The 22,535-nt window shown below is 42.0% G+C and overlaps 1 protein-coding gene across 1 annotated transcript in view; it reads left to right on the top strand.

Annotated features, from left to right (window-relative positions):
- Positions 1-20,801, top strand: part of cwc27 (CWC27 spliceosome associated cyclophilin) — a 267,994-nt gene extending 247,193 nt beyond the window's left edge. The window contains exon 14 of the mRNA XM_072570824.1: positions 20,438-20,801. Coding sequence (XP_072426925.1) covers positions 20,438-20,600 — 163 coding nt within the window. The 3' untranslated portion in view covers positions 20,601-20,801. The remainder of the gene's footprint in view (positions 1-20,437) is intronic.
- Positions 20,802-22,535: the final 1,734 nt, after the last annotated feature.

The following is a 22,535-nucleotide window of genomic DNA, read 5'->3' as shown; positions in this document are numbered from 1 at the left end:
AGTTCACTGGTTACTGAGAATTATATCTGCAATAAATGCCTTTGGTTACGAATCTTATTATGAGAGATGGGGAAGTGGTGTTTTTGATAAGAATGAACGTTATAGCTGTACTGAGGGAGGATGTTCCTGGAAATACATCCAGGGAAGTTATTTGGGTTGAACTGAGAAATAAGAAAAGGATGATCACCTTATTGGGATTATATTATAGACCCCCTAATAGTCAGAGAGAAACTGTGAAGCAAATTTCTAAGGAGATCTCAGTTATCTGTAAGAATAATGGGGTGGTTATGGTAGGGGGTTTTAACCCAAACATAACACTATGGCTGTCCCAGTCTAAGGGTTGAGATGGAGTGGAATTTAAGTGTGTACAGGACAAGTTTCTGATTCAGCATGTGGATGTACCTACTAGAGAAGGTGCAAATCTTGACCTACACTCGGGAAATAAGGCAGGGCTGGTGACTGAGGTGTCATTGGGGGAGCACTTTGTGGGCGGTGACCATAATTATACTAGATTTAAAATAGTGATGGAAAAGGATAGACCAGATCTAAAAGTTGAAGTTCTAAATTGGAGGAAGGTATTAGCAAGAACTTTCAAAAACCAATTGGGGGCAAAAAGGTGGAAAATGGGAAGCCTTCAGAAATGAGATAATGAGAGTCTAGAGACACTATATTTCTGCTAGGGTGAAAGGAAAGGCTGGTAGTCGTAGAGAATGCTGGATAACTAAAGAAATTGAGGGTTTGGTTTAGAAAAAGAAGGAAGCAGATGTCAGGTATAAACAGGATAGATCGAATGAATCCTTGGAAGAGTATAAAGGCAGTAGGAGTACACTTAAGAGGGAAATCACTAGGGCAAAAAGAGGACATGGGATAGTTTTGGCAAATAGAATTAAGGAGAATCCAAAGGGTTTTTACAAATACATTAAGGACAAAAGGGTAACGAGGGAGATAATAGGACCCCTCAAAGATCAGTAAGGCGGCCTTTGTGTGGAGCCACAGGAAATGGAGAAGGTACTAAGTGAGTTTTTTTCCATCAGTGTTTACTGTGGAAAAGGACATGGAAGATATAGAATGTAGGGAAATAGATGGCAACATCTTGAAACATGTCCATATTACAGGGGACAAAGTGCTGGATGTCCTGAAACACACAAAAGTGGGTAAATCCTCAGGACCTGATCAAGTGTACGCTAGAACTCTTTGGGAAGCTAAGGAAGTGATTGCCGGGCCCCTTGCTGAGATATTTGTATCATGATGGTCACAGGTGAGGTGCCGAAGACTGGAGGTTGGCTAACATGGTGCCACTGTTTAAGAAAGATGGTAAGGACAAGCCAAGGAACTAAAGACAAGTGAGCCTGACCTCGGGGGTGGGCAAGTTGTTGGAGGTAATCCTGAGGGACAAGATATACATGTATTTGGAAAGGCAAGGACTGATTAGGGACAGTCAACTTGGCTTTGTACGTGGGAAATCATATCTCACAAACTTGATTGACTTTTTTGAAGAAGTAACAAAGAAAATTGATGAGGACAGAGAGGTAGGTGTGATTTATGTGGACTCCAGTGAGGTGTTCAACAAGGTTCCCATGGGAGACTGTTTAGCAAGATTAGATCTCATAGGATACAGGGAGAACTAATCATTTGGATACAGAACTAGCTCAAAGATAGAAGACATAGGGTGGTGATGGAGGGTTGTTTTTCAGACAGGAGGTCTGTGACTATTGGAGTGGAACAAGGATTGGTGCTCGGTCTCCTACTTTTCGTCATTTCTATAAATGATTTGGATGTGAGCATAAGAGGTATACTTAGTAAATTTGCAGATGACCACCAAAATTGGAGGTTTAGTGGTCAGCAAAGAAGGTTATCTCTGATTACAACGGGATCCTGATCAGATGGGCCAATGGGCTGAGAAGTGGCAGATAGACTTTAATTTAGATAATTGTGACATGCTGGATTTTGGGAAAGCTAATCTTAGTAGGACTTATACCCTTAATGGGAGAAATTGAGGACTGCAGATGCTGGAGATCAGATTGGGATCATCAGGATTCCTGATGAAGGGCTTATGCCCGAAACGTTGATTCTCCTGCTCCTTGGACGCTGCCTGACCTGCTGTGCTTTCCCAGCAACACAGTCTCGACTTGTACACTTAATGGTAGTGTCCTAGGGAGTGTTGCTGAACAAAGACACCTTGGAGTGCAGGTTCATAGCTCCCTGAAAGTGGAGTCGCAGGTAGATAGGATAGTGAAGAAGACATTTGGTATGTTTTCCTTTATTGGTCAGAATATTGAGTGCAGGAATTGGGAGGTCATGTTGTGGCTGTACAGGACATTGGTTAGGCCACTTTTAGAATATTGTGTGCAATTCTGGTCTTCCTATGGGAAGGATGTTGTGAAACTTGAAAGGGTTCAGAAAAGATTTACAAAGATGTTTCCAGGGTTGGAGGATTTGAACTATAGGGAGAGGTTGAATAGGCTATGGCTGTTTTCCCTGAAGCGTCAGAGGCTAAGGGGTGACCTTATAGAGATTTATCAGATCATAAGGGGCATGAGTAAGATAAATAGATAAAGACCAATTGGGCAACTTTTTCACGCAGAGGGTGTATGGAATGAGCTGCCAGAGGAAGTGGTGGATGCTAGTACAATTGCAACGTTTAAAAGGCATCTGGATGAGTATATGAATAGGAAGCGTCTGGAGGGATATGGGCCAGTTGCTGGCAGGAGGGACTAGATTGGATTGGGATAACTGGTCGGCATGGACAAGGTGGACCGAAGGGTCTGTTTCTGTGCTGAACATCTCTCTGACTCCATGACTAAGTCTAGCCTCTTTTCCAATAACATTTTTGTGGTACTACGTATTGATCGTACAACACTGTATGATCGACTAGGAAAGAAAAATTTCAAAATTCATTACAGCACATTCATACCACTACTTCAAACAACCATTTGAAAATGAAAATTAATTTGTTTTGCCAGCACTTCAACATTGTCTACTAGTTTATATTTATAAAAATTACTAGTTACAAAGAAAACGAGACAAAATTCGGAGAGCTCATAATGAAATGTAGTAGTTGACTGGAGAACAGTAAGGCAGAAGAATTGGAGTATTGCTGAAAACAGTGGTTGGAGTTTTAAAGCAAGAAGTATTCAACGAATTTAGAGGCCCATGAATAGGATGTGGGTTATGGTAGGTCAAACGTTGAGAGTCCAGTCTGTAAATTATTCCACCTGTCTGTACCTAAACATTTTCTCAAAGGAGATGACTTTTTTTCTCCAAAAGCAAAGAAAATAAACTATACATTTTAGGCTGTGTATCATCATACAGTGAATGTACTCCAACCAATATTGCTAAGCACATGTAGTACAGTGGTGTTTCTTAATGAGCTACAGTTCCAAATGGGAAAGTGGAAAGCTGTGACTGGTAAAACAAGTTAAAATGTCTGATAACTGCCACAACAGAAATCTAAAGCTATCCTAAATGTATTGCAGCATTTCAAGTGTAGTGTATGCAAATGCATATTTAGCTATAGCTATGTAGGATTTTAAGGTAATTACTAAAGGCTAACAAAAAAAGAGTTAACCATTTTTAATGTTGACAATGAGAGTTTTGCCTACCAGGTAATGAGCCATTTTGTTCAGGAAGGCCAGCTCCATTGCTTGCCAGCCAGGCCTTGGACAATGGTGCTGCAGGCCTTGTCCAGGACCAAGTGCTGCAGGGGTAGAATACCTGCCTGCCACATCTTCTGGCCAATCAGAGGCCAATAGCTCCTAATTGTTTGTCTGCAGCTCCAAGTGGGTGGTGGCTGCTGCAGCTAATGTACTCACCTGAGGCCGAGGATTGCCAAGGTGAGTGATGACTGGGAAGAGACCATTGAGGAGCAGGCATAGTAATGAGGAACAGGGGGCAAAAGGGTTGCTTATGATTGGGGACCCATTTCTCAATGCTGTGTTCATCAATCAGACACTGAGTGCCTTTGAAAGAGGGATACCCTTGGAAGCTCACAAGAAACCTTGGCAGTATCTGCTTTTCAAGATCTCACATGACAAGTGCCATGTCCACTACAGGATGAATACAAGCAGAGGCAGGATGCAGTTCTTAGTTGACAGTGGAGTGGGAAGGAGGCAGAGTTTTCACCTACTTTCACCTTTTTTAAGTTTTCCTCTGTTATCAGACACGGGAAATAGCAATACACTTTGCACAGGAGGTTGCTGTGGAAACTTCATGATTATTAGTGTATTTAGTGAGAACACCTAACACAATGGACAAAAATTAAGATTAATTTCAAAATTATACAGAAAAATACTGTTCAATTTTTTTTGAAGAAGGGCGTTGATTTGAAATGGCCATTGTAATCTGAATCAACACGAAGGCAACTTAGAGTCATAGAGTCAGCGATGTACAGCATGGCAACAGATCCTTCGGTCCAACTGGTCCATGCCAATCAGATATCCCAATCCAATCTAGTTCCATATGCCAGCATCCGGCCCATATACGTCCAGACCCTTCCTATTCATATACCCATCCAAATGTTTTTTTAAATGTTGCAATTGTATTAGCCTCCATCACTTCCTCTGGCTGCTCATTCCATACACATATCATCCTCTGCTCATTCCATACACATATCATCCTCTTCAGTCCCTTTTATATCTTTCCCCTCTCACCCTAAACCTATGCGTCTAGTTCTGGAATCCCCCACCCCAGGGAAAAACCTTTGTCTATTTACCTTATCCATGCCCCTTACGATCTCATAAACCTCTATAAGGTCACCCCTCAATCTCCGACGCTCCAGGGAAAACAGCCCCAGCCTGTTCAGCCTCTCCCAGTAGCTCAAATCCTCCAACCCTGGCAACATCCTTGTAAATCTTTTCTGAACCCTTTCAAGTTTCACAACATCTTTCTGATAGGAAGGAGACCAGAATTGCACGCAAAATTCCAATAGTGGCCTAACCAATGTCCTGTACAACCACAACATGACCTCCCAACTCCTATACACGATATTCTGACCAATAAAGGAAAGCATACTAAACGGCTTCCTCACTATCCTGTCTACCTGTGACTCCACTTTCAAGGAGCTATGAACCTACACTGCAAGGTCCCTTTGTTCAGCAACACTCGGCAGGACCTTACCATGAAGTATATAAGTCCTGCTAAGATTTGCTTTCCCAAAATGGAGCATCTCGCATTTATCTGAATTAAGCTCCGTCTGCCACTTCTCAGCCCGTTGGCCCATCTGATCAAGATCCTGTTGTAATCTGAGGTAACCTTCTTCGCTGTCCTATTTTGGTGTCATTTGCAAACTTACTAAGTATACCTCTTATGCTCGCATCCAAATCATTTATATAAATGACGAAAAATACAGGACCCAGCACCGATCATTGTGGTACTCCTCTGGTCACAGGCCTCCAGTATGAAAAACAACCCTCCACTACCACCCTCTGTCTTCTACCTTCGAGCCAGTTCTGTATCCAAATGGCTATTCTGTGCGATCTAACCTTGCTAACCAGTCTGAGGAAAGAGATCAATCTGAGACTGGTACAGTTGAGAACAGAATGGAGTCAAACAGTCAGGGCAGGCAGGACTAATAAATTAAACTGCATTTATTTCAAAGCTGAAAAATATATTGCTGGAAAAGCGCAGCAGGTCAGGCAGCATCCAAAGAGCAGGAGAATCGACGTTTCGGGCATAAGCCCTTCTTCAGGAATCCAGCAACACATTTTTCAGCTCTAATGTCCAGCATCTGCAGTCCTCACTTTCTCCTAGTTGCATTTATTTCAATGCAAGAGGCCTAACAGGGAAGGCAGGTGAACTCAGGGCATGGTTAGGAACATGGAACTGGGATATTATAGCAATTACAGAAACGGGGCTCAGGAATGAACAAGACTGGCAGCTTGATGTTCCAGGATACAAATGCTACAGGAAGGACGGAAAGGGAGGCAAGAGAGGAGGGGTAGTGGCGGTTTTGATCAGGGATAACATTATAGCTGTACTGAGGGAGGATATTCCCAGAAATACATCCAGGAAAGTTATTTGGGTGGAACTGAGAAATAAGAAAGGGATGATCACCTTTTTGGGATTGTGTTATAGACCCCCTAATAGTCAGAGGGAAATTGAAAAACAAATTTGAAAGGAGATCTCAGCTATCTGTAAGAATAATAGGTTGGTTATGGTAGAGGATTTTAACTTTCCAAACATAGACTAGGACTGCCATAGTGTTAAGGGTTTAGATGGAGAGGAATTTGTTAAGTGTGTACAAGAAAATGTTCTGATTCAGTATGTGGATGTACCTACTAGAGAAGGTGCAAAACTTGACCTACTGTTGGGAAATAAGGCAGGGGAGGTGACTGAGGTATCAGTGGGGGAGCACTTTGGGGCCAGCAACCATAATTCTATTCGTTTTAAAATAGTGATGGAAAAGGATAGACCAGATCTAACAGTTGATGTTATAAATTGGAGAAAGGCCAATTTTGACGGTATTAGGCAAGAACTTTAAAAAGCTGATTGGAGGCAGATGTTCGCAGGTAAAGGGACAGCTGGAAAATGGGAAGCCTTCAGAAATGAGATAACGAGAATCCAGAGACAGTATTTTCCTGTCAGGGTGAAAGGAAAGGCTGGTAGGTATCGGGAATGCTGGATGACTAAAGAAATTGAGGGTTTGGTTAAGGTAAAGAAGGAAGCATATGTCAGGTATAGACAAGATAGGTCGAGTGAATCCTTAAGAGTACAAAGGCAGTAGGAGTACACTTAAGAGGGAAATCAGAAGGGCAAAAAGGGGACATGAGATCGTTTTGGCAAGTAGAATTAAGGAGAATCCAAAGGGTTTTTACAAATACACTTAAGGACAAAAGGGTAACAAGGGAGATAATAGGGCCCCTGAAAGATCAGCACTGCGGCCTTTGTGTAGAGCTGCAGAAAATCGGGCAGATACCAAATGAGTATTTTGCATCAGTGTTTACTGTGGAAAAGGACATGGAAGGTATAGAATGTAGGGAAATAGATGGTGACATCTTGAAAAATGTCTATATTACAGAGGAGCACGTGCTAGATGTCTTGAAACAACTTAAAAACTAGAAAATAATTGGTGTTAAAAATTAAAATCTATAACCAAATATCTATAACTTAAAATTATGCTAGCCTTTTTGGGAAACAGCAACTAATATTAGTGCAGCTGATATCTACTCACTATTCATAGAATAATGGGACGTAAGTAGCCTAAGGATCCAGCAACATATCACCAACCAACTGTAGGGATGCCTGGCTTCCATCTTCCTCGACTGGTAGCATCCTTCCATCTCCTAAAGCTATATTCTGTAGTTTGTTAATTCTGTTAAGCATTACCTGGTGTGGGTCAAGAGCCCCACTCTGGCATGGCAGTCATAGAGTCATATTGAATGGAAACAGACCCTTCTGTCCAACTCTTCCCAACTCTGGCCAATCAGACACCCCAATCTGACTGAGATCCATTTTCTAGTATTTTGACCCAAGTATCTATTTGAACCCTCCTTTCTCCTCTATCTCCCAGCCTCACCCCTAGGAAAAAGACCTTGGCTATTTACCTTATCGATGCCTTTCATAATTTTATAAACCTTTATAAGGTCAGTCCTCAGCCTCTGGCGCTCCAGGGGAAAAAAGTCCAGCCTATTCCGCCTCTCCCTATACCTCCAACCCTCCAGTTATGTCAACATCTTTATAAATCTTTTCTGCACCCTTTCAAGTTTAATAACATCCTTCCTATAGAACAGCAATCAGAATTGTACACAGTATTCTAAAAATGTCCTCACCAGTGTCCTGCAAAGCTGCAACATGACATCCCAACTCCTACACTCGGTGTTATGATCAATAAAGGCAAGCATAACTTCTTCACCACACTGTCTATCTGTGATTCGGGTATCAAAAAACTAATGACCAGCATCCCAAGGTCTCTTTGTTTGGCAGCACTCCCCAGAGCCCAAACCTTAATTGTCTAAGACCTGCCCTGGTTTGCGTTACCAAAATGCAACATCTCACATGTATCTCAATTAAACTATATCTGCCACTCCTCGGCCCTTGGCCCATCTGACCAATGTCCCGTTGTACTCTGAAATAACCTTCTTTGCTGTCCACCACATCTCCTAAATGCAAACTTACTAACCATACCTCCTATATTCACATCCAAATCATTTATATAAATGACGAAAAGCAGTGGACGCAGTACATATCCTGGTGGTACACCGCTGGTCACAGGACTATATTCCAAAAAGCACCCTCTATCACCATCCTCTCTCTCCTATCTTTAGGCTAATTTTAATTCCAATTGCCTAGCTCCCCCTGGATCCCATGTGATCTAACCTGTCTGCACTGCTTTGTTGAAGTCAATATAGAGAACATCTACCACTCTGGCCTCATCAAGCTTCTTTGTAATCTCTTCGAAAAACTCAATCAAGTTAGTGAGGTACAATTTCCCATGCACAATGCCATGCTGACTATCCCGAATCAGGCCTTGCCTTTCCAGATGCATGCAAATGCTGTCCCTCAGAATTCCCTCCCACAATGTACCTACCACTGACATAAGGCTCATCGGACTATACTTTCCTGGCTTTTCCTTACAGCCTTCCTTAAATAGTGGCATAACATAGCCAACCTCCCACCTTCCGGTACCTCACCCAAGGCTATCCATGACACAAGTATCTCAGCAAGGAGCACTGCAATCTCTTCCCTAGCTTCCCACAAAGCTCTGGGAAGCTCCTGATCAGGTCCCACGGATTTATCTACTTTTATGTGTTCTAAGACCTTCAGACAAAGGAACTCAGTGGATTCTGAAGTGCAAAGTTTGCCGTTTTGTGTTTTCTCTGGGCTATTTCTCACCCAAGTAAACTTTTGATTTCTGCTCACCTCTTTCAATGCATTTCCAAACACTCAGCCTTCTGAGCTCTCAGCCATCAGTGTGTTTTGTTTATATCACAGGTCATGATCCAGTGGCAAATTCACCATACATAAGGTTTTCAGACTACAATGATTACTCATTCTATTAATGTAGCTGAGCCTATGCAGAACCCACTGAATTAGCAAGGAGTGTATGCAGATGAATTCATATTTTATATTATTCATTTGTGAGATGTGGGTGTTGCTGGTTGGGCCGGCGTTTATTGGTTGCTCTTTGGAAAGTGGTAGTGAGCTTTCATCTTGAACTGCTGCAGTCCTTCTGCTGTAGGTAGATCCACAATGCTGTTAGGAAGGGAACTGTAGAATTCCAACCAAGTGACACTGAAGGAATAGCAATATATTTCCAAGTCAGGTTGGCATGTGGCTTGGAGAGAAACTTGAAGGTGGTCGTGTTCCCATGTGTCTGCTACAATTCTCCTTCTGGATGGATGAATTTGGAAAGTGCTATCTGGATCTCTGATGAATTTCTGCAGTGCATCTAATAAATAATGCACGCTGCTACTAAGTGTCAGTGGTAAAGAGCTTGAATATTTGTGAACATGGTGCCAGTTAAGCAGGTTGCTTTATCCTGGATGGTGCCTTACTTCTTGAGTTTGTTGAAGCTGCACTTATCCAGGCAACTGAGGAATATTCCCTCACACTCCTGACTTGTGCCTCGTTTATGGTGGAAATGCTTTGGTGAGTTGAGAGTGTGGTGCCGGAAAAGCACAGCAAGTCAGACAGCATCCAAGGAGCAGAAGAATCAGTGTTTCAGACATAAGTCCTTCATCAGGAATGAGCTAATTTCTCATGAAGGGTTTGTGCCTGAAAAGTTGATTCTCCTGTTCCTCAGATGCTGCCTGACCTGCTGTGCTTTTCCAGAACCACACTCTTGACTCTGATCTCCAGCATATGCAGTCCTCAGTTTCTCCACCCTTTGGTGAGTCAGGAGGTGAGTTCCTCTCTACAGTTCCTCTGACCTACCATTGTAGCCACTGCATTTGTATAGTGAGTTCAAATGAGTTTCTGGTGAATGGTAACCCCCAGGATATTGATAATGTGGAATTTGGTGATGGTAAGGAGTGGTGGTTCAGTTGCCTCTTATTGGACATGGTCATTGCCTGGCATTTGTATGGTGTGAATATTACTTACCATTTTTCAGCCCAAGGCTGGGTATTGTCCAGGTCTTGTTGCATTTGAACATGTTTCAGCATTTGAGAAGTTGCTGGATTCTAATTGATTCCAGTTTTGTGAGGGCTCTTTAATTCCACACTTGTTCAAATAAGGTATTGATGTCACTGTCAACTCACCTCTGGAATTCATGTGTGGCAAATCTTGTCCTGTTTGAATTGCAAGTGGATTGAGTGAGTGCATTCCCCGCCATTTGTGAAGGGTTCTCTTATTGAGTATCGTCAGTTCCTTCCAGCAAAGCCTATATCTTGCTCATGTATTTCCTCTGAACCTTTACTCCATCAGCTGAACATGTAATGTTTTTCTTCAATGATGTGCCCTTGGCCAGCCTTGCCGCTGGAAGGAAATTATATTGATACTCAGCCTATCAGTTCCATGTCAATCGTAGCTGTCTTGCATGTTATTCACCAGCTGCAAATAGTCATCAGACATTGTCCTTGTGTTCTGGCTTGTCAGTTGGTGAGTTGACATCACCTTTCGTTTTGTTTGTTTGTCTGGTGCAGTAAGTCCCATCCATTTGTTGAGCGAAGATTCTAAGTTCCAAGCATCCATTGAAGCAGATTGTGACAATTCAGGACTGGTTGAGTTGAGGTGGATAGAAGCTGACTAATGGGACATAATGGTCCTACCCAGCTTCAGTGACAGCTCACAGCACCCTCTGTCAAGCCAGGCTTATGATGTGTAACTGCTGATCCTGTAATATCTAAGTGTTCTGCAGCAAAACAGGACTTTTCTCACCAGGATGCAGTCCTGGCCAAAAGTCATGCAGATCCTGGCTACCCAAATGTCAAGATCCCCTTCTTGATTTTCCCAGTTGATTACAAAAGAATGCAAAGCACTATTTTGTTACCAGCTTGGTTGCAGCAGTTACCAGAAAGATGACACATTCGACCATCAGTCCACCTTTGGCCTCCACTCCAGAATTTTTATCAGTTTTTTTTTCCCTTTAACCTTCAACCCTCTCATGGTATTCGCAGGGCAGTCAAGCAATTAACTCATCATTAGGAGTTTGGTTCAAGAATGGCAGGGCATTTTCACATGCTGATGGCCCTCAACAGTACATATCTAGGGGACCAAACCTCCAATCTGCCCATCTGTAGATTTAGCCTGGGCATCCACAGGACCCAGTTTTGGTGTATCACCAGAAGGAGGCATAGCTGAGGACCTATCAATGAAAACATTTGACTCTCTTGAAGATAAGGAACAGCACTCAACTGAAAATCTGCGTACAGCTTAATTAATGACAGTACTTGTACATGTGAAATGTCAGGGGTGACCCAAAGTACAATGTGTCCTTGAATCTTAAGACATGAAACATACTACACCAACTTGTTCACTAAATTGAATTTGATCACCTGCATCTGTCCCGCCATTCAATAAATTACAACTGATTTGCTTGTGGTCTCAGATCCACTTTTCAATCTGCATCCTTCCTTAAAATCTGTCTAACTCAGCCTTGAATAAATTTAAAGACCCAACATTCACTATCATCTGAAGAAGGAAATCTTACACTAAAAGGAAAAAAAATCAACTTTCAACTAATGACCAAAATGTCAAACAAGAGAAAATCTAACAATCATCCTTTGATGTTTAATGGCGTTATCATCACTGAATCTTGCACGATCAAGATTCGGGTTTAGCATTGATCAGAAACTTAACTGGTCCAGCATTAAGAGAATATGAGAACAGGCCACAGGCTCAGAATTCTGCACTTCCTCTTTCCCAAAATCTGTCCAACATCTACAAGCACAAGTCAGGAATGTGATGGAGTACTCTTGACTTGCCTGATTAAGTGCAGTTCAAGCAACTCTCAAGAACATAAAAACATAAAAAGGAGTAGCATTAGGGCTTACAGCCCCTTTGCATCACAATTTTAAATGATGTGGAAGTGCCAATTTTGGATTGTGATGGACAAAGTCAGAAGTCACATAACACCAGGTTATGGTCCAACTGGTTGATCTGAAATCACAAGCTTTTGGAGCGCTATTCCTTTGTCAGGTGAAGGGGCAGCTTACTGATGCGGAGTCATCAAACGTACAGATTAAACTCCCAACACCCTAGAAATAAAGGCCAAAATTCTATTTACCTTAATTACTTTCTGAAACTTCATGTTATGTTTGGTGTTTCACTTAGAAGAACACCCAGATTATTCTGCGCTGCACTTTTTTAGAGTCTCTCTCTATTTCACAATTGTCTGTCTTTTGATTCATCTTAACACCATCCAGAAGAAAATAGCTTGCTTTACTGGTATCCTATCTGCCACCTTCAACATTCATTCCTATCACCACCATTGCATAGTTACAGCTGCATGTCCAATCCACCATTTACTGCAGTATCTTACCAAGGCACCTTGGAAACACCTTCGAAATATGCAGTTTCTAACAGAAGAACAAGAGCAGTAAATGCTTGGTAGTACCACCAACTATAAGCAACACACCATCCTTACTTGGAATTATATCACTTTCTCTTTGCTGTTGTTGGGTTGAAGTCTTGGATTTCTCTTCCAAACAGTCCTGTGGTTGTCCCTACCGTCAGGAACTGCTGTGGTTAAAAAAAGCACCGCCCCACCATGTTCTCTAGGGCAATTAGGGATAAGTAATATATCCCAGCTTACTAAGGTTCTTGTGTAGTTGCAGTGTCCTGACCTCTGTGTGCTAGAAAGTCTGGGTTCAAGTTCCAGATGTGTGCCATAACGTGTCTAAACAGGTTAATTAAAAATTGTTAACTGCAGGTCTAACTGGCAATGACCGCATCCCATGATCAAATAAAACAATTGCCCTTCATCCTAGGACTGAATCAAATGAACCGCCTCTGACTCTGAAAACAATTACGCCTTTTTTTTCAAATAAGGAAGCCAAAACTATATACGGCATCCCATTTCCACCAGCTTTGTTAAAACCTGTCAACTCTATGTTCCATTCCCCTTGCAATAAATAACAATGTTTCATTTGCCTTCCTCGAAGTAGATGACATTATAAACCATGCCTTCTGTAGATTCCTTTGAGTATCCAGGTCAAACGTCTCCATCAGCAATGTTCTGCTGTGCCTTCTGATGGTGCAGAGAGCACCTTATTTCTTCACTCAACAACTCAAGAGAACCATCATATTGGCTAGTCATCCTTATTATAAACGTTTCATACAACAGTAGTAGTCATACAATGCAGACTCCTGCAAAAAGTTTACCATGCATTTCTTTCAGTTTTGCCTTTTATTGTCAACCAAGTTTTAAAATTCAGTAGCTGATAAGGTATAGGCTTCTAAAGTGGAACTTCTTCAGATTGCTTCTGATAATTTCGGATATGTATGGAATAGCTGAAATGTACTAGATTAAGTAACCTTCGCAAGAATTTGACTAAATTTGTAAACTATGATGCATCGCTTTTAAAAATTGTGTGCATTTTCCTTTTGGCTGCATTAGTGAACAATTATAGCATCCTGTATATTCCTCTTGTGTATTTTCCCAACTGCAAATTGTCTGCAGTTTTATTACTTTTAGATTCATGCTACACTTGGTTTAAAATGCAGGATTGCATTTACTCTCCTCCTGTAAGCTTTAAAATATTTTAATCTAAGAAACACCCTTTGTACTGATACTACAAGAAAAGGAATCCTGGCTGGACTTTGAAGATAGCACACATGCATTTATATGAGCTGTGGGTGTGAGAGAAAACTTGTTAAGTTCTTTCCCTGATAGGTTTGTCATACATTGTGGAATTATTTATGAGGTTAGACTTCATCAAAAGTCTGCGTTGGCCTTTTCTGACATTCACACTGCTAAACTGGTATGAGGTGTGACTATCTATTCCTACAACTTTTGTTAAGAAAGTAATGCCCTGGATCTTTGCCGTCCATTGCAACTCGACAGTGCTGGCTGCTGACTTTTAAGAAAGTTATCCACAAAACATAAATTCATTTTGGGATAGGAAGAGGCTAATTGACCATGCAAATGGAGAACAGGAAAAATTTCTGGATGTAACAGCCGCTTCTTTTTCGATGTTGGAGGTGATATCCTCGAATTCCAGGAGCAGCAATTACTGTTTTATATGCTATTGCATTGTTTTGGAACTTTGGAGAAAAAAAAGGTCAAAACAACAGCACTTGTAAAAGGGAGAAGAACAGACAAAGGAAGCACATGGTGAGGTCAGTGCAGGAGAGAGAGAAAGAAACTGACACAGCAGTGAACCTGCACAGTTACTGCCTTTGCTGTTTGAATTCATTTATCACTGGACATCGGAGAGCTTCTGGGAAAATTAACAAACAGTGAAATTTGCAACTGATCTTGGAGGAACCTGTTTGTGAGAAGTCACAGCACAGAAACAGAAGTGAATATTTAAGCGTGGCCTCACAGTAAGTCTGCAGTAGTTAGTAGAGTGGGTTCTTTCTTTATTATATGTTTTATTGAGATATGTCTCTTGATTAAACTTAAAATATAAACCATATCTATTAATTTAAACTGGAGCAGTGTTTTGTAGAGGAATAAGACAGTGCTATTTTCTGGGTCTGTAGGTTGAAAGAAGCAAAAATAGTCTTTAGTAGAGTGAAATGCTCTTGTTGGATGTGGGAGTTTAGGGAGAGTTTGCAGGTTACTGAAGATTATATCTACAATGAATGCCATTGGTTGCGAATCCTATTAGATCGAATGGATTGATTGGAGAGACAATTAGAGGCAATAAGGAATGTACAAGAGCAAGGGGATGTGATGGATGTGATTGAGACTGTCTCTAATGCAATGAGGGGTACGTTGCGTTCCAAGAGATTAATTGTGTGAGGAGACTCTCTAGTCGGAGGTTCACACAGATGTTTCTGTGGTCAGCAGCGTAAAATTAGAATGGTGTGTTGCTTCCCTGGTGCTAGGATCAAGGATGTCTCAGTGAGGGTGCAGCATGTTCTCAAGGGGGAGACGGGCCAGCAGGAGGTTATTGTACACATTGGAACCAACGACATAGGAAGGGAAACCATTGAGATTCTTGAAGGGAGATTACAGAGAGCTAGGCAGGGATTTAAAAAGGAGATCGTCAAGAGTAGTAACATCTGGATTACTCTGATTACGAGTTAGTGAGGACAAAAATAGGAGGATAGAGCAGATGAATGCATGGTTGAGGAGCTGGTATATGAGAGAAGGATTCATGTTTTTGGATCACTGGAATCCCTCTTTGTGACCTGTACAAGAAGGATGGATTTCTCCTAAATTGGGAAAATATACTGACAGGGAAATTTGCTGGAGCTGTTCAGGATGATTTAAACTAGTAAGGTTGGAGGGGGTGGGACCCAGGGAAATAGTGAGGAAATACATCAATCTGAGACCGGTACATTTGAGAACAAGGGCGAGTCAAACAGTCATGGCAGGCAGGGATAAAGCAGAGAACAAGGTAGGACTAATAAATTAAACTGCATTTATTTCAATGCAAGGGGCCTAACAGGGAAGGCAGATGAACTCAGGGCATGGTTAGGAACATGGGACTGGGATATCATAGCAATTGCAGAAACATGGCTCAGGGATGGATAGGACTGGAAGCTTCATGTTCCAGGATACAATGTTACAAGAAGGACAGCAAGGGAGGCAAGAGAGGAGCGGGAGTGGCATTTTTGATAAGGGGTAGCATTACAGCTGTGCTGAGGGAGGATATTCCTGGAAATACATCCAAGGAAAGTATTTAGGTGGAACTGAGAAATAAAAAAGGGACGATCACCTTATTGGGATTGTATTATAGGCCCGCTAATAGTCAGAGGGAAATTGTGAAACAAATTTCTAAGGGGATCTCACTTCTCTGTGAGAATTATAGGAGGGTTATGATAGGGGATTTTAACTTTCCAAACATAGACTGGGACTGCCTTAGTGTTAAGGGTTTAGATGAAGAGGAATATGTTAAGTGTGTACAAGAAACTTTTCTAGAGAAGTGCAGGTGACTGAGGTGTCAGTGGGGGAGCACTTTGGGGCGAGCGACCATAATTCTATTAGTTTTAAAATAGTGATGAAAAAGGATAGACCAGATCTAAAATTTGAAGTTCTAAATTGGAGAAAGGCCAGTTTTGATAGTATTAGGTAAGAACTTAAAAAAGCTGATTGGGGGCAAATGTTCTCAGGTAAAGGGATGGCTGGAAAATAGGAAGCCTTCAGAAATGAGATAACAAGAGTCCAGAGAAAAGGTGGAAGGGAAGGCTGGTAGGTATAGGGAATGCTGTATGACTAAAGGAATTGAGGGTTTAGTTAAGAAAAAGAAGGAAGCATATGTCAGGTGTAGACAGGATAGATTGAGTGAATCCTTAGAAGAGTATAAAGGCAGTACAAGTATACTTAAGAGCGAAATCAGGATGGCAAAAAGGGGACATGAGATAGCTTTGGCAAATAGAGTTAAGGAGATTCCAGAGGGTTTTTACAAATACATTAAGGACAAAAGGGTAACTGAAGAGAGAATAGGGCCCCTCAAAGATCAGCTAGGCAGCCTTTGTGTAGAGCCACAGAAAATGGGGGAGATACTAAGCGAGTATTTTGCATCAGTATTTACTGTGGAAAAGGACATGGAAGGTATAGAATGTAGGGAAATAGGTGGTGACATCTTGAAAAGTGTCCATATTACAGAGGAGGAAGTGCTAGATGTCTTGAAATGCATAAAGGTGGATAAGTGCCCGTGACCTGATCAGGTGTGACCTAGAACTCTGTGGGAAGCTAAGGAAGTCATTGCTGGGCCTCTTACTGAAATAATTATATCATCACAGGTGAGGTGCGGGAAGACTGGAGGTTGGCTAACATGGTGCCACTGTTTAAGAAGGGTGGCAAGAACAAGCCAGGGAACTATAGACCAGTGAGCCTGACGTTGGTGGTGGGCAAGTTGTTGGAGGGAATCCTGAGGGACAGGATGTTACATGTATTTGGAAAGGCAAGGACTGATTCGGGATAGTCAACATGACTTTGTGCGTGGGAAATCTTGTCTCACAAACTTGATTGAGTTTTTTGAAGAAGTAACAAAGAGGATTGATGAGGCATCATCAATCCTCTTTGTTACTTCTTCAAAAAACTCAATGTGATCTATATGGACTCCAGTAAGGCATTCGACAAGGTTCCCCATGGGAGACTGTTTAGCAAAGCTAGATCTCATGGAATACAGGGAGAACTAATCATTTGGATACAGAACTGGCTCGAAAGTAGAAGACATGGGATGTTAGTGGTGGAGGGTTGTTTTTCAGACTGGAGGCCTGTGACGAGTGGAGTGCCACAAGGATTAGTGCTGGGCCCACTTGTTTTCATCATTTCTATGAATGATTTGGATGTGAGCATAAGAGGTATAGTTCGTAAGTTTGCTGATGACACCAAAATTGGAGGTATAGTGGGCAGCGAAGAAGGTAACCTCAGATTACAACGGGATCTTGATCAGATGGGCCAAAGGGCTGAGAAGTGGCAGATGGAGTTTAATTTGAATAAATGCAAGTTGCTGGATTTTGGGAAAGCAAATCTTAGCAGGACTTAGACACTTCATGGTAAGGTCTGAGGGAGTGTTGCTGAACAAAGAGGCCTTGGAGTGCAGCTTCTTGGCTCCTTGAAAGTGGAGTAGCAGGTAGATAGGATAATGAAGAAGGCGTTTGGTATGCTTTCCATTATTGGTCAGAATATTGAGAACAGGAATTAGGAGGTCATATTGCGGCTGTGCAGGACATTGGTTAGGTCACTTTTGGAATATTGCATGCAATTCTGGTCTCCTTCCTATAGGAAAGATGTTTTGAAACCTGAAAGGGTTCAGATAAGATTTACAAGGATGTTGCCAGGGTTGGAGGATTTGAGCTATAGGGAGAGGCTGAACAGCCTGGGGCTGTTTTCCCTGGAGCGTCAGAGGCTGAGGGGTGACATTATAGAGGTTTACAAAATCTTGAGGGGCATAGATAGAATAAACAGACAAAGTTTTTTTTCCTCTGGGGTGGGGGAGTCCAGAACTAGAGGACATAGGTTTAGGGTGGGAGGGGAAAGATATAAAAGAGACCTAAGGGGCAAATATTGCACGCAGAGGGTGTTACGTATATGGAATGAGCTGCCAGAGGAAGTGGTGGTGGCTGGTAGAATTGCAACATTTAAAAGGCATTTGGATGGGTATTTGAATAGGAAGGGTTTGGAAGGATATGGGCGATTGCTGGCACGTGGAACTAGATTGGGTTGGGATATTTGGTCAGCATGGACGGGTTGGACAGAAGGGTCTGTTTCCATGCAGACCCTGTAAAATCCCTTAGTCATACAAATTTAGTTTCCTCAAATGGCCATCCAGTTTCATTTTACAATCATTAATTTCAGTATTATGGTGTCACCACTTCCAGCACTTACCAGTTTTGAGTACTAGTCTTGAGAGTGGCACACATCCTGAAGACACCCCAATCCACTATATCATGGACCGTACAGCTATATCATGAACTCTTGCTACCTGTGGGATTGCCACCTTCTGGAACATATAATCTAAGAATCTCCCATCATCCCTAATACTCCACAATAACTCCAGCTGCCCCTTGAACATGGAAACCCTGAGTTTGAGCTCAAGCAGCTGGAGACACTTTCTACACATATGGGTTCCCCCAAGAAGCAAACATTCTGATGTTCTGGGCAGTTCTAACAAATGGATACTCGACTAAAGCATTAGCTCCGTTTTCTTGTTTACTGTTGGTACCAATCTGCAGAGTTTCTCAATCACTTTCTGTTTTTGTTTCAAATTTCCAGCAGCCATTGTTCTTTGTTTTATTTATATGAAGAGAATCTGATCAGGACTGTATTCACTGGAGTTTCGAAGAATGAGACGGGTTCTCCTAGAAACCTACAGTCTGTTCTGCTACTATGTTTCTTCAATGCAAATTGGCTTTAACGCGATTGAAGAATTTAGACAGTTATTTGTAGAACGTGAACTTTCCTTATCTGTATTGGCTGTAATGTGATTCCCACCCCGTTAGTTTAAGTGACGCAGATATTGCGCAATTTTGTTACAACGCGAGATTGTATGAGAACTGAACTGTTGTGTTACATCAAAACCGACTGTATAAAATTCTAACAGGACTGGAGAGAGTAGGATATTTCTGATAGCCAGGGAGCCCAGAACTAGCAATCACAATCTAAGAATATGGGCTAAGCCATTTAAGACAGATATGAAGAGACAGTGGTGAGGCTGTACAATTTTCTGCCACAGAAAGGAGTTGAGGCCAAAACATTGAATTTTTTCAAGAGTACTTAGATCTAGTTTGTAGGGTTAAAGGGATCAAAGGATGTGGGAAGAAAGCAGGAGCAGAGTGCTGAGTTGAACAATCAGCCATGATCGTATTGCATGGTGGAGCAGGCTCAAATTACCAAATGGCTTCCTCCTGATCTGATTTTCTATTCTAGTTGGGGGAAATCAACATTATTATTAACTAAAAATTGGAAGTTATTATCCTAGAATTACATAATACCAGTGTGCCATATCAAGAATCTGTTGCTAGCTGTGCTGATGAAGCTGTGTCTGATATTGCACCTACAAAAAGGAAATTATTCATTCCATTCATGTTAAATATCACTTATGCTATGGCGGCTCATTCCATACACACACCACCCTCTGCATGAAAAAGATGCCCCTTAGGTCCCTTCTAAATCTTTCCCATCTCACCTTAAACCTAACCTGTCTATTTTTGGACTTGCCCCACTCCAGGGTAAATACTTTGCCTATGCTATCCACCCTTTCCATGCCTCCCATAATTTTATAAACCTTTATAAGATCACTCCTCAGTCTCTAACACTCCAGGGTTAACAGCCTGTTCAGCCTCTTCCTATACCTAAAATCCTCCAATCCTGGCAGCATCCTTTCAAATCTTTTCTGAACACTTTCAAGCTTTGGCCATTATTTGCAAATATGCTAACTGGGTATTGAGTTCTGTCTTTGGACCATGACTCAGAATCATATTTTTTTAAGTTAGAACTTTGACTGACTTGGAAGTCAGCAGGACTGACGAATGGTAATTGCAGCCAAATCATTAACTCTGCTTTCTTTCAGAATCTGCCAGACCTACTGAGTTTCTCCAGCTATTTCTGTTTTTGTTTCATAAATATAGAACTGGACAGCAGCTGTTTGTTGCTTTCAAGTTAATGAATTACATACATTTAAACTTCCTTGGGTGTATAACTAAAAGATGAATGAATCCTAAGTTATGGTTAATACTACTTGAGTCTGTTGCATGTCTGTGTATAATTAATTCCCTTGAGAATTTTTTACATAGAATATTTAATGTTGTATATTAAAATAACTAGATAATTAAAGCGCCTTTGTATTTCAACATACTGCTATATTTTATCAGATTCATGGGATAATATAGACAATCTATGTGCATACATCATGTTCGTCTAATTTTTTTTCAAATCTAGGATGTCCCACATCCTCCAGTTTGAGGAGCAAACAAGAAAAGTGAAAGATGCAAACATGCAAGATGAAGACACTTTCGAAATACATGATCCTCGGAATCCAGTGAACAAAAGGAGGAGGGAGGAAAGTAAAAAGATCATGAAAGAGAAGAAAGAAAGAAGATAAAACCCCTCTTCCCCCTTGAATCGATGTTGCATGTAACTGATGAGTTCTGTCCTAGTCATATGGCATTAGGGTATATTACTAATACTTAGACAGCTTGATGCAGTCTGTAATAGCACAAACTTGCAAGATGACTCTTACAAAAAGAATACATTTTCTAATGATTTTCCTTGAAATAAATAGAAAATAAATTTTATTATAGCACTTTTGATTTTCTTCTGGAGTTTCTATTGTACTGCATATTATTGGATTGATTTAAAAAAAATAGAAAGGGGATTCATTCTGAACTTTTCAGTGGTTAGCACTGCTGCCTCACAGCGCCAGAGACCCGGGTTCAATTCCCGCCTCAGGTGACTGACTCTGTGGAGTTTGCATGTTCTCCCCGTGTCTGCGTGGGTTTCCTCTGGGTGCTCCGGTTTCCTCCCACAGTCCAAAGATGTGCAGGTTAGGTGAATTGGTCATGCTAAATTGCCCATAGTGTTAGGTAAGGGGTAAATGTAGGGGTATGGGTGGGTTGCGCTTCGGCGGGGCGGTGTGGACTTGTTGGGCTGAAGGGCCTGTTTCCACACTCTAAGTAATCTAATCTAATCTAACCACACAGGGAGTACCGGATGCATTAGACTAGGTTGGAAGAGATGCAGGTGAACCTCTGTTCCACCTGGAAGGACTCTTTGAGGCCCTGGATGGAGGTGAAGGAGGGCTGTACAGGCAGGTGTTCCATGTTTTTTCCGTTACAGGGGGAGTTGGAGGGGTTGATGGGGAATGCGACGTGAACAATGGCATGGAAAGGGAACAGACCTTGCAGAAAGCAAAGAGGGGAGGGCAGGGGAAAACGTTCTGGGTGGTAGGTTCTAATTGGAGTTGTTTGAGGATGATACTTTGGATGCGGAGGCTGGTAGGGTGGTAAGGACAAAGGGTCCCTATCTTTATTATGTTTGGAGGGGGCGGAGTTTAGAGCAATGGAGGAGGTATGGTAGAGGGCTGTCTGGATGACAGAGGGGGGGGGGGAAATAAACATTGTTTGAAATAGGAAAACGTCTTGGATGCTTGGGAGTGGAATGTCTCCTCATCAGGACAGATGCCATGGAGACGGACAAATAACCATAATGTTGAACAATCCCACTTCAGTATGTACTCCTGTACTGTTCCCCAACTCTTCTGCCATTACATCATTGACTGCATCGGTACTGCATTCTGTACCCAGGCTGAACTGGAACAGTTCATCGACTTCAGTAACAACCTCCACCCTGCCCTCAAATTCATTTGGTCCAGCTTGGACAGCTCCCTCCCCTTTCTTGATCTCTCTGTTTCCATCTGTGTTGACAGTTTACAGACCAACATTTACTAAAAACCCACAGACTCCCATAGCTACCTGGGCTACACCTTCTCCCACCCTGTATCCTGCAAAAACTTCATTCCATTCTCCCAATTTCTCTGTCTCTGTTGCATCTGCTCTGACAAGGAGACGTTCCACTCCCAAGCATCCGAGATGTCCTCCTATTTCAAACAATGTTTTTTCTTCCCCTCAGTTATCCACCGCACCTCCTCCATTCCCCATTCCACTGCTCTAAATTCCACCCCTCATCCCAAACATAATAAAGATAGGGTTGCCCTTGTGTTCACTTTCCACCCCACCAGCCTCTGCATCCAATGTATCATCCTCAAAAACTTCTGCCAATTCCAATTAGACCCCACCACCTAGAACATCTTTCCCTTTCTGCCTTCTACAAAGGCCGTTCCCTTTGCCACTCCCTAGTTCGCATCACACTCCCCACAACCCCTCCAACCTGCACCAGTAACTTCCCCTATAAGTGAAAGAAATGCAACACCTGCCCATACACCACTTCCCTTACCATCCAAGGGCCCCAAATCATTCTTCCAGGTGAGACAGAGATTCACCTGCATCTTCTCCAACCTGGTTTACTGTATCCAGTGCTC

Source organism: Chiloscyllium punctatum, chromosome 1, assembly GCF_047496795.1.
Source record: "Chiloscyllium punctatum isolate Juve2018m chromosome 1, sChiPun1.3, whole genome shotgun sequence".
NCBI classification, from domain to species: Eukaryota; Metazoa; Chordata; class Chondrichthyes; order Orectolobiformes; family Hemiscylliidae; genus Chiloscyllium; species Chiloscyllium punctatum.
This window is presented reverse-complemented; position numbering and strand designations above follow the sequence as displayed.